The following is a 13,662-nucleotide window of genomic DNA, read 5'->3' as shown; positions in this document are numbered from 1 at the left end:
CTTTGTACATATAAAAGGTATAAATGAATAAATAGATTTTTCTGTATATTGATAATTGCATGCTTATCTACTTTATCTCTCAAAATAGCTCATAAACTCTTTAAAGCAATGGCTGACCCTCTCTTTCCATTTAAAAAGATATTATCATAGTGGTAAATACAGTAATAACATAGCCGTTTTGTGAAGTACAAAAATGAATATACCCCATTCACCATTATCCAAAAAATTATGCCTTTAAAACCTAACTCTTGGGGAAAAACAATATCATATACTCCAGGTGGCGCTAGTGGTAAAGAACCCGCCTGCCGATGTAGGAGACACAAGAGACTCGAGTTCAACCCCTGAGTTGGGAAGATTCCCTGGAGAAGGGAATGGCAATCCACTCCATCATTCTTGCCTGGATAATCCAATGGACAGAGAAACCTTTCTACAGGGTCGCAAAGAGTTGGACACGACTGAAGCAACTTGGCACACACACAACGCATATATATGGAACCTAGAAAGACGGTACTGATGAAATTATTTGCAGGGCAGCAGAGCTTCCCTGGTAGCTCAGCTGGTAAAGAATCCACCTGCAACACAGGAGACCCCAGTTCGATTCCTGGGTTGGGAAGATCCGCTGGAGAAGGTTTAGGCTACCCACTCCAGTATTCTTGGGCTTCCCTGGTGGCTCAGCTGGTAAAATCCACCTGCAATATGGGAGACCTAGGTTTGATCCCTGGGTTGGATGATCCCCTGGAGAAGAGAATGGCTACTCACTCCAGTATTCTGGCCTGGAGAACTCCATGGACTATTCCATGGGGTCACAAAGAGCTGGACATGACTGAGGGACTTTCACTTTCACTGCAGACACAGATATAGAAGACAGTCTTATGGGTAGGAAAGAAGAAAGGAGGAGGGTGTGATGTATGCAGACAGTAACAGCTATGGCTTTTCAGTAGTCATACATGGATGTGAGAGCTGGACTAATAAGAAAGCTGAGCATCGAAAAATTGATGATTTTGAACTGTGGTGTTGGAGAAGACTTTTAAAAGTCCCTTGGACTGCAAGGAGACCAAACCAGTCAGTCCTAAAGGAAATCAACCCTGAATATTCATTGGAAGGACTGATGCTGAAGCTGAAGCTCCAATACTTTGGCCATCTGATTTGAAGAACTGACTCACTGGAAAAGACCCTGATGCTGGGAAAGATTGCAAGCAGGAGGAGAAGGGAGTGTCAGAGAATGAGATGGGTGGATGGCATCACTGACTCGATAGACATGAGTTTGAGCAAGATTCAGGAGTCGGTGATGGACAGGGAAGCCTGATGTGCTGCAGCCCATGGGGTCACAAAGAGTAGGACACAACTGAGTGACTGAACTGTACTGAACTGAACATGGAAACATATTACCATATGTAAAATAGAGAGCCAATGGGAATTTGCTGTATGACTCAGGGAACTCAAACCGGGGCTCTAACAACCTAGAGGGGTGGGATGGGGAGAGAGATGGGTGGGAGATTCAAGAGGGAGGGGACATATGTATACCTATGGCTGATTCATGTTGATATTTGGCAGAAACTAACACAATTCTGTAAAACAATTATACTTCAATTAAAAAATAAATTTAAAATTAAAAAAAAAGAAAGCGTTAATGTCTGTAGTTTTGAATCGTCTCCTTAAAGAAAAAAATAAACCTAACTCTTGGGCTTGCAAAATTTTAATTAATATTTAATTTTAATAATAAATTTAACCCTAATAATTTGTAATTTCTTTGTAATTTCTGGATTAAGTAGTACAGCATGCTCAAAACCCAAGAAGATATTCTCCAGTTTTATCATCAAGCCTCAACCAGACCTAAAATAAGCACTTAAAAAAAGAGGACATTCACCATGACCAAGTGGGATTTCTGCTAAAAATGCAAGGGAAACAGGGAAAAACACATAACATCAACTAATGCAGAAAAGGCATCTGACAAAAGTCAACACCCTATCCTGAGAAAGTCCTTCAACAGACTAGGAACAGGAGAGAACTCCAGCAACCTTATAAAGAGTATCTATGAAAAACCCATCCCTAATATCATACTCGAGGCTTCCCCAATGGCTCAGTGCGAAAGAATCTGCCTACAATGCAGGAGATTCAGTTTCCATCCCTGGGTTGGGAAGGTCCCCTGGAGGAGGAAATGACAACCCCCTCCAGTATTCTGCCTGGAAAATCCCATGGACAGAGGAGCCTGGTGGGCTACAGTCCATGGGATCGAAAAAGAGTCAGACACAACTGAGCACATGATGGATGGAACATCATGCTTAATGGTGAAAGACTGAAAGCTCTTAAGATCAGAAACAAGACAAGAATGTCTGTTCTCACCATTTCTATTCATCATTGTACAGGAGGTTTTAGACAGAGCAACTAAGAGAGAAAAAGAAATAAGAGGCATCCAGAGTGGAAAGGAAGAAGTAAAATCATCTCTATTTGCAGATGACATAATCTTGTATGTAGGAAATTCAAAGCAATCTATATAAAAAAAGACCAAAATGCCCCAAAAGTATTACAGCAAATAGTTATTACAGAAAATATTATAGCAGAGTAATAAAATACAAGATTAATATACAAAAATCAGATGACCAGCTGAATTTCTACACATTAGCAATGAAAAATCTGAAAATGAAATTAAGAAAACAATGTTTGTGGGTTTTTTTTTTTGGTCTGTGCAAGATCTTAGTTCCCATGCTTACTGCAGTACAAGTGCGGGGTCTTAACCACTGGACCTCCACGGAAGTACCCATCATTTCATTTATAGTAGCACCAAAAAAAAAAAATTAGAAATAAATTTTAACAAAAGAAATAAAACTTGTACAATGAATACTACAAAATATGTTTGAAAGAAATGAAAGAAGACCTAAATAAAAGGAATGATTTCTTATGTTTATGAATTTGAGGAAATAATATTATTTATATGCCAATATTCCTGAAATTGATCTTCAGACTCCACGTAATGTCAAACAAAATTCTAGATGTCTTTTTTGAAGAAATTGACAAGCTGATGCTAAACTTAATATGTAAATGCAAGGAACCCAGAACAGCCATAACAATACCAGAAAATAACAAAGTTGGAGTCGGAAATAAAGTCATATTCCTTTATTTCAAAACTTACTACAAAGCTACAACAATCAAAATAGTGTGGCACAGGCATAAGAATAGATGCACAGATCAATGGACCAGAATTGAGTACAGAAAAAAGCCCATATATCTATGGTTGATTGATTTCTGTTAGCATGTCAGTATAATTCAATGAGGAAAGAATTCTCTTTTCAGCAAATAGTAGTGGGACAACTGGGTATAAAAGAATGAGTTTGGATCTCTACCTCCCACCATATATAAAAATTAATTCAAAGTGGACCCAAGATAAATGTAATAGCTAAAACTACAAAATTCTTATAAGAAAACATAGGTGTAAATCTTTGTGACTTTAGACTAGGCAATGCGTTCTTACTTATGACACAAAGTATAAGCAACCAAAGGAAAAACAGATAAAATGGACTTTTTCAAAATTTAATCAAGAAAGGAAGAAAACAACCTATATAGCATGGGAGAAGATACCTGCAAATCACCTATCTGGATAAAGGTCTTATATCCAAAATATATAAAGAACTCTTTAAAAAAATAAAAAAAAAATTTTTTTAACAGGCAAAGAATTTGGATAGACATTTCTCTAAAGAAGACATATAAATGGCCCAACAAAGACATGAGAAGATGCTCAACATCATTAGTCTTCAGGAAACTGTAAATTAAAACCACAGTAAGATATTAATACTGCTTCACATCCAGTAGAATGGCTATAATACAAAAGATAAAACAAAAACAGGATCACCAAGGATGTTAACAGCAATCCTCCTATTAATACACTGCTGGTGGGAATGTAAAATGGTGCCACTGCTAAGAAAAACGGTTTAGTGGTTCCTCAAAAAGCTAAATATTGACTTACCACATGACCCGGCAATTCCACTCCTAAGTATACTTTCTGAAAGAAAGAAACTGAAAGCAGGAGTCTGGTAACTTGTACACTAGAGTTCTCTGTAGCATTATTCACAACAGCCAAAAGGTGAAAACAACCAAGAGCCATTTACAGATGACCAGATAAACAAAATGTGGTTAAGTACCTACAGATTAATGTGATTCAGTATAAAAAGAATGAAGTTCTGCTACGTCCTCTAATATGGCTGAACTTGGCGGACATGGTAAGTGACATAAGCCAGGCACACAGAAAAACAACTACTACATGATTCCACTTCACGAGGCACCCAGAATAAGCAAAATTAGAGAGACAAGAAGCAGATTAGAGGTTAGCACGGAAACTGTTGCTGAACGGTTACAGAGCTCCCGTCTGGGGTGATGAAAAAGTCTGGAAACAGACAGTGGTGATGGTTGTGCCCCAGTGTGAATGTAATGAATGCCACTGAATCATACACTTAAAATGGCAAATTTTATGTTACATTTATTTTATCTCCATTTTAAAAATTAATTATACACCAAAAGTCATAGGACTGTGACCTCTAAATGGGTGAACTGTATGGTGTATGAATTATGTCTCAATAAAGCTGTTTTTTAAAGTAAAAAAAAAAAATCAGCTCTCAAGCTATAAAAGATATAGAAGAATCTTAAAAGCATACTGCTAAGAGAAAAAAAATTCTGAAAAAGCTACATATGGAATGATTCCAACTATATGACAATCTGGAAAAAACAAAAGTATAGAAACAATAAAAAGATCAGTGACTGCCAAGGGCTCAAGGCAGGGGAGAGAGGATGGACAGGTGGAACACAGGGCACTTTGAAGGCAGTGCCACTATTCTGCACAATACTGGAATGGCAGATCCATGACATCATGCATTTTCCAAAACCCACAGAACTGCAGAACACAAAGTGTGAACACTGTGTAAACTAAGGACTATTAGTTAATATTACTGTATCAATACTGGTTTAATTGTAACAAATGTGCAGCACTAATGCGACATGTTAACAGGAGAAACCGTGTGTGGGCGGGGAAGGGCGTGTGGGAACTCTACTTTCTGCATCATTTTTCTGTAACCCTAAAACTGCTCTAAAAAAGACTCTATTTTTAAAAGGTATACTTAACAGAGACTGCACTGAATTTTATCCTCTTCTCATGATTCATAAGGCTATTCACTTCAACAAACTATAATTTGACTTTAGATGGGAGGAAGTGCTGGTTCTTTACCACTGTAGAACAATATCAGGCACTACTGAATCATCCCAGTGCAATACCCTATGCAGCCTTTCCCTACTTCTCTTCCACCCCCGACAATATTACTTCATGACCTAAATTTCTGTATTCATAAAACTACTCCCATCATAGTTTCTGAAGAGTCCATAGTCTTTGGAAAGAGTTTATCACACTTATGACTAAATTCCAGTCTAATTATAATTACAGTGACATTATTATATTAAGTTGTCATGCCTCCTAGTTTATTCACTTTGCTCTTTTTTTTCACATGGCCATGTTAGTTTTATTTGGTCTAATTATAAACTGTGTTTTAAAATATACAAGTTTATATAAAACAAAATAAAAATCATCTCTAGGGACTTCCCTGGCACTCCAGTGGTTAAGACTCCGAGCTTCCATTACAGGAGGCGCAGGTTTGATCCCTAGTATGGGAACTAAGATCCTGCAGGCCGTGCAGAGCAGCCAAAACAAACAAAAAACACAATAGCAAAATTAAAAAAAAAATCATCTCTAGTCCTACCAGGACCACTTGTTAAACTCTTATATAATAAATTTCACATACATAAATATAATTTTTTAAACAAAATTGGGACAATTTGCATATTCTTTCTTCCATTTATTATCTCTCTTAACAAATGTTGATGGTGCCTCTTCTGCTGAGAACCAGCAAGGGGCAAGGTAGACAAAGTCCCTGCCCTCATGGAGCTGATATCCTTTGCGGAGAAATAGGCAAACATATTTACACTCCTCACAACCATCCTATGAGACAGACATTGTTGTTATCCCAATGCACAGAGAGCTAAACTGAGGTAATCTAATAAATTACCTTAGTATATACAGTTAGGCAGCAGCAGAGTCAGGATTCAACCCCAGGTTGAAAGAAAACCCTACCTGATAAAAAAATACTCTGAGCTTTTAACTCATGAAAGAGATCTTAATATGATATCCTGTATCTTTATAAAATGGTACCAGGGGTAATAGTTTGGATTAGCTCCCTAAAATAACACATTTACTCCAAGGACATAGTTCCTTGACTTTAATCATGAAGCTTGCTCATGGAAAATTATTCATTGCTATTTTGTCATATGTAAATTAAGCAGGAACTCAAGTTCCACTTTTTAACTTTTTGGTGTACTTGTTTTTTTTTTCCACTTTATTTTTTAAATCAATTTATTTAGACTAAAACAAAAATAGTTCACACATTTTCTTCCCTCCCTCCGCCTCTGACAACTGCTAATCTGCTCTCTGTACCTATAAACTTTTCTTTTTTTTAACTCCACATGTAAGAGAAATCATACAATATTTGTCTTTCTCTGTCTGACTTATTTCACTTTGCATAATGCCCTTGAGGTCCGAAAGAATGAAATCTTTCCTTGTGTGACAACATGAATGGACCTTGAGGGCATTATGCTAGGTGAAATAAGTCAGGCTGAGAAGGATGAATACTACATGATCTCTCTTTTATGTTCATTGTCTACGAGGTGTCCTTTTATGAGGCACCTAACTGTGTTAGTTTCACACACCATTTTGAAAAATATATATACATTGTTTTCAAAGGCACTCAAGAGTCAACAAAAAGGATTAAACAGGAAACCCAAACTGTCCCCGAGGAAAGGTAGCTCCTACATTTAAGAACTACTTTTCCCCAGCTTCTGCTTTTAAAGTAACCCCCTCCCACACTCTTACTCTTTACTAGCACACTGTATAAACTTCTTCATCTGGTACCTTGATCTTTTCCAGCTTCATCTATGTGTTGAAAATCTTTTAGCGTTTGAAGGTTACGGTACCCCTCTCTGCAATGCTGAATAACTTTCTTTGATCCATTCTTGATGAGATAATCCATTAGGGTAAGGGATTTATACACATGGCGCCAGTTCTTCCCATGGTCGTTGAGTCTCTGCCATAGCATGTTCATAATTTCAGAGAGAGAAATTGTGTTGAAAGTCAGGTCGCTGATATCTAACATTAGAGAACTGGAAGGACCCCAAGGGTCATTAGAAGTTGCTTCCCTGACTTTTATTTCAGCATCTGAGTAATTTTTCATGAAGTTTTTCACTTGCCTCCTGAATGCCATAGGTAAGACAAATTTGAAGGTGAGACGGGGGATGAAAGCAACAGAATAGGTGTTTGTGTCATTGGTTTACAGAAGCCTTGAGAGGCAGCTGGTCCCCAAGTCTACTGCTCCCAGATACAAATGACTCATCTCCATCTTGACAAGGTATCAATTTTCTGCAAAGGAATACACACAAAAAATAAGTAAGTTAAATATTTTTTATAAGTCTCCAGAAGAGCAATTCAGTCTGAAAAATCTAGCTGTAGTTTCCAAATCAGCGCCTCACATACATCAGCCAGAACTGAGGGGACCATATAAATGTTCCTAGGGTCAATACGGGAAAATATCTCACGAGGGATTAGCCTATGTTATTTAAAGAAACATAAGTGGTCTTTCGAGACCTAAAAGTTTCCATTGAAAGTATCATTGGGACTTCCCTGGCGGTCCAGTGGTTAAGAATCTGCCTGCCAATGCCAGGGGACATGGGTTCGATCCTTGGTCTGTGAAGATTCCACATTCTGCAAGGCAAGTAAGCCCATGTATCACAGCTACTGAAGACTGCACACTCCAGAGCCCGTGCTCCGCAACCAGAGAAGCCACCGCAATGAGAAGCGCAGGCGCCACAACGAGAGAATAGCCCCTGCTCACCAAAACCAGAGAAAGCCCAGGCGCAGCAACGGAGACCCAGCGCAGTCAAAAATTAAAAAAAAAAAGTATTCCTGAACCTCTTTGGCTAGAAATAAAATTATTATAAAGCATTGCAAGGACAGTGGACAAATTAATGGTGGACAAGAAAATGGAACTTGCACTGTGACATCTCAAGATCTGTTGTCATGTATAAATATGCTATGTCCTGAGACTAATCAAGCGAAAACTCAGTCTTACAATCATCAACTGACCTTTGGTCCTATCCTTCTCAGAACTTACGAGTCATTAGAATCAAATCTAAATATGGTCTGTTTTCTTGTTAATCTAAAAGAAGGGAGGATCATCAACTATTAAGAAATTGTCCTCAGTGGACTCCACATGTAACCCATGGTGCCCTAAACCAGTATTTTAGTCCTGGTAAGGCTGGTACATCGAAGGAAAGGTTAAATTACTTTCTTTACTCAGTTTTAGAAACATATTCCCTGATGAGCATCCAGACCCAATGAGTGCTCAACAATCTATAATCAGATTTTACTAGAGAAACTGCATACATACTAAAGAAAAATGCTAAAAATCCATAACAAATGTGCTTGCTATTTTTAGTTTTGTTTCTCTTCCTTGACCTTCTCGATTTTTAGCTCAGGCTTGATTAATTTCTCTGTATGTATTTAAGGAAGACGTAATTTTCAGAAGCAACCTAAATAAACTATCACTTCTTTTTTAAAAAATAAGAGAAGGGAATAAGTAATCATTTTTGTGTTTGGTAAAAGTGCAACACATTCTCAAATAAACAAGACAGAAAATGTATCTGTTTAATTAAGATTTCTCCTAAAGAGACCATCATCAACCCTAGACAAAAAAAGAGAAATTGTGTATTTTTACAACTTTCTGATTTTCTCTTCTGTTTGCACTTTGAATACAGACATTTTTATCTGACTCACTCCTACAGTGAAAACTCGACTTATAATGTGTTTCAATCAGCTATTAAAATTTTCAATCATGAGGGTTTTCTTTTTCTATTGTCCTTTTTTGCCCTCTACCAAGCTCACTCAATGCAGCGATGTACTGTGACATTGGCTGGAGCAAAAAATATTGATCTGTTTCCTTACAAGTCTATTAAAAAAAAAAAAGCCTTGTTAGAATCATAACTTGCTAGAATTGAATACAGTTGTTAAAATTTTTTTCTTTTTCAAATAGCTACCTATGTATATTTTGGAGGGACAAAATCGTAATATCTAGGTTTTCCTCTATTCTCAACCTGCATTTTTAAATTAAAAAAATACTTTCTTAGATAAAGTTTCTGCCACATAAAATTATCTACATAATAGCCTTCCATCCAATAGAGTAGTTTACAATGGGATGTGCTGGACTTATCAAAATTAAATATATTCTTAGCCATTCAAGAAACTAAAGAAAAATGTCTGGCTAAGTGAATTAGTATTATTTACTAACATACAGTACATAAGTGAATTAGTATTATTTACTAACATACAGTACATTGTGACATGAACAAAGAATACATAACACACCATTCTACTACTTGAAATCCTGAAATCTTCTCAAGCTAACAAGAAATTCATTTGTGTTCGTTGTAAATTAGGTTGGTTTATTATGTGTTTTAGACACCTGGCTATATGCAAACGCTCAGTTTACCCAGTCCTTCAAAAGTTTGAGATTGTAAATATAGTGATATGAGACAAAAGTAGTGCCCGAGAGGATAAGTGCTCACACCTGAATTTTGGCTGCCTGGCTATCCAGGTCCTTATAATATATAGGGAAGTAAGATATTTCATGTTGTAAATTTGGGTTTTCTCCTCTGAGAGGCCTTCACCCACCACACTTACTACTTAGGTCCTCCCATCATGCTCTTTTCAGACCCAGTTTATTTCCTTCATGACACTTATCAGGATGTATATTTACGTGTTTGTCATTTTCTCTTTGGCTTTCTCCACCACCAGATTAGAAACTCCTTGAGAGCAGCAACCATGATCATCTTATCAGTAAATTCTACTGCATAAACAGGTACCTAGCAGGCACTCAAATATGTTGCATGAATGACCAAGTGGTGGATTGATTTTGCTTTGGGACAAACATGAATTGATTCTACAGCTTTGGGTTATAAATATGACATTTAAAAATATAATCCAACCCTTGCAATCGTCAAGTAAAGTTCTAATGTTTGCTTATGAATCTAGAATTAAAACTAGAGTTAATATCTAGTTTTAACTTTAGAGTTTAAAGCAAACATTTTCAAATCAATCAACAAGTATTTCTTGAGTACTTATTTTTATATAGCTTTGTGGAAGAATTAATAAATGTAAAACATGCTGCATACATTCAAAAATATCAATTAGTTAAGGAGCTTTCTCCCTTCAACACTTCCAAGATAAATAATGAGGTATAAAACATCTCTTAATTTTCTTACTCCATTTACCCACTTACTCAACTCTTTGACAAAGGCTGTTTTCTCCCTCAACTTTACCTGAATAACAGGAGACTATTTAAGTTGCCAAGTGGCATTAAACTACAGGTCCACAGTCTCTTATCTGAATCTTTTGAGGCCAGATAAGTTAGGGACTTCAAACTTAATTGGGGGGGGGGGTGTGTGAAAAACTTTTGAAAAGTAATGCCATGCCTACACTATATATTACATGATATCCACAGAAAGGTCTGGGGTAAGTAAAGAGGTCTGAACAATTAAACACATCAACATGACTGCAATAAAAATTTGCAAATATTTGTAATAAGTAAAGACAAATGGGTGTTTCAGTTCAAATCTTGGACCTAGATAAGTTAGGGGGGGAAAAAGTGGTTTTCAAAACTTCTTGGATATCAGAATTGAGAATAAGAGATTGAGGAGCTACACTGACTTTATCCAAAGATTTAGGACACTAACGACAACAGCATCTAAGAGGCTGAGTACCAAGAGGCATCTTTGGAAAGACACATTTAGGGTAGTGCTATGAAGACAGAACAGCTTTTGTGTTTATACGGATTCTGCCCGTAGACATGAGATCAACTCAGGAGAAAATAAACTCTGGCCAAGATCGTTTTGGAAGAAGGATTACAGAGATCACCAGGGCATTAGCAGGTGTTACTGTTTTGATGGAAAGCACACACTGCAAGAGGCAGAGAAACTAGTGCCTGTGTGTTCACTAAATCACTCAACTATTATTTCCCAGAGTTTACCATGTGACAGGCTCCATTTCTAAGAAACAGAGAAACAGGAGCACAAGACAGTTTCCACCCTCTGGTGTAAATGGCATGCTGTTGTTGCTTAGCCACTAAGTCGTGTCCCACTCTTTGTGACCCCACGGACTGTAGCCCACCAGACTTCTTCTGTCCACGGGATTTCCCAGGCAATAATCCTGGAGTGGGCTGCCATTTCCTTCTCCAGGGGATGTTCCCCACCCAGGGATTGAATCTCCTGCATTGCAGGTGGATCCTTAACCACTAAGTCCCATCAGTGAAGTGCTGTGTAAGTGCTACTCTTTGCTGTAGGCTCACAACATGTTCACACCTAGGCATTCAGTACCTCAGCTCATTACTTTAATTAGGACTCCAGAGGCATGGATTTGAGGTCCTAGTCTGCCATTTCCTATTAAGGTTTCTTTGAGCCTCAGTTTCCCCATCTGCAGCATAAGGGGAAAAAATCACCACATAAGGGGTGGTGGGAAAGACATGACATGCTCCACAAAGAACTGAAGGTAAAGACCAGAGGAAGAATCCGCTTCCTGTGTCCATTCCTTGGCATCACTTAATTCGTTCAACAGTGGTTTCAGAACGACCACTGTGTTCCATGCAGGCCGTGTGGCGGGCACTGGGTCACACAGACAACTCAGACCAGTGACTGCCCTCAGAGAGCATGGAATGTAGTGGGACTGGGTATTGGAGAAGCTTCTAGAAGGAGGGAGTGATGGAACACCGTCACACAACAGTGACCTTCCCTCAGGGAGACCTGCGGGCCTTGTCCCCTTCTCGCCTCCCCTGACAAGGCGTAGGGACCCGCATGGAATGGGCAGTCGGAGAGCACCCCTCCAGGTCCCCTCCATCCCCACCCCCACCCCCAAATGAGAGGCTACTACCTGAGGGGAATGTCCAGCCACCTGGCATCTGGGCCTTTTCCCTCCCAAACACCAGGCCGGCCCCCCGCAAGCTTATCCGCCTCCTCCAACCAGTCCGGAGAGCTCACGCCCTCCCCGACTTCCGCTTCCTCACTTCCGGCCCTTCACTTCCGGCCTTTCCTTCGGCTGATGCCCACTGCTCCCAGGACTTCGAGGAAGGGAGACGCCTCGGGTTAAAATAATCCCTGCTTGTGGCTATCCAGCGGTATGAAGGCAGATGTCTTCCTTTTGTGATCAGTTGGGCTGTGGCACTGCCTAATCCTTCAATGAAGGAATAAATTTTACAATCCGTGTTATTAGTCTAATTTTAACTGACTGGAAACGTGATCTGAAGGACAAAGAATATAATCTCTAGGAGTAGTCTCTAAAGATGAAAAGTGATGGGAAATGACTGAGTGCTTCCAGTGAGGGCCCTGGGTACCCCTGATGGCTAGTCATTGGAATAGTCAACTGACTTTCACTGAGCACCTAAAGCATCAAGGACTCAGATAGGATCGAGTTCGATTAAGTTGACAGGCTAGTGGAGGTGACAGGCACCATCACAGAAGATTGTGACAAGGTATGCATAGCATAATGAGAGAGGAGAGACCATCTGATTCTACCAAGGAGTAGTTGAGGGCAGCCTTCAGAGAAGCATTTATATCTGAACTGATTCTTAAAGGATGACAGGAGTTCACTGCATAGACAAGAGGAAGCCATTAGAGGCAAAGGACGCACCATGTGTAAAGGCTTGAAAGCTGAGAGAGCCTATAATCCTGGTAAAACTGCAAGCTCTGTAGCTACCATGGAAGTCACAAAGACTGTTAGTGAAACAGCAGAGGGAGGTGAAGTGGCAGAGGACAGTCAGATCATGAAGCGCCTTGTCTGTACTGCCAGGTGTGTTTTATCCATTAGGCACTGGAAATGTAATCAAACCTGTGTTTTAAAGAACCCTGGTGGCTGTGTGGAATACTGACTAGAATGGACGAAAACACATGTAGAGAATAGGAAAATGCTTAGTAAATGAAAGTTACCTTTGCTTTTAGTTCCTACTGCTTCAATCGTAATTACTATAATAACAGCCTACATTGTTGATACTGGCATGTAGATGGGTAAGTATAATATAAAATGATAGGAAATATGAAAGAAATTGGTGCATTATAACCAATTTATCTGGCTGTAATATAGAGTAATGAGAGCAGAAGGCAGAGGGAAATTGAAAAGATGGTCTGGAAATGGGTGGTTCAGGACCTTGAAGGCCATGATAAGGTGTTGGACTTTATAAAGTAGTGATAAATAAACCAAAAGTGCTTTTTTTTTTTTTGCATTGAGTTATAGTTTATGAAGATTTTCATATACATATCTTATGTAAATTTTAAAGGAAGTCTGAAATGTAGGTGATATTATCCCATTTTATAGGTAAGAATGCTAAGTTTGAGGAACATGCATTCATTCTTCATTAGAGCCAGGCACTATGCTGAGCCATGGGAATACAAGAAGGTTACAGTCCAATAAGGGAAACAGGAATAAATCAGTAACTATGATAAATTACTATGATAAAGGCAAACATAGATTGATCTGAGAGTAAAAAAGGAATTTTTCTAAACAACATGGTTAGGAAAGGCTTTCTGGAGGAGTTA

General features: G+C 38.6%; 1 protein-coding gene across 1 annotated transcript in view; it reads right to left on the bottom strand.

Annotated features, from left to right (window-relative positions):
* The window catches only part of ENTHD1 (ENTH domain containing 1), a 93,399-nt gene extending 81,261 nt beyond the window's left edge, over positions 1 to 12,138 (bottom strand). The window contains exons 1-2 of the mRNA XM_006071283.3: positions 12,005 to 12,138; positions 6,944 to 7,447 (exon numbers count right to left, since the gene is read on the bottom strand). Of these exons, the coding sequence (XP_006071345.3) occupies positions 6,944 to 7,292 (349 nt within the window). The 5' untranslated portion in view covers positions 7,293 to 7,447; positions 12,005 to 12,138. The remainder of the gene's footprint in view (positions 1 to 6,943; positions 7,448 to 12,004) is intronic.
* Positions 12,139 to 13,662: the final 1,524 nt, after the last annotated feature.

The sequence above is a fragment of the Bubalus bubalis genome, chromosome 4 (assembly GCF_019923935.1).
Source record: "Bubalus bubalis isolate 160015118507 breed Murrah chromosome 4, NDDB_SH_1, whole genome shotgun sequence".
In the NCBI taxonomy this organism is placed as follows: Eukaryota; Metazoa; Chordata; class Mammalia; order Artiodactyla; family Bovidae; genus Bubalus; species Bubalus bubalis.
The sequence above is the reverse complement of the archived record's forward strand: the minus strand, read 5'-3'. Positions and strand labels throughout refer to the sequence as shown.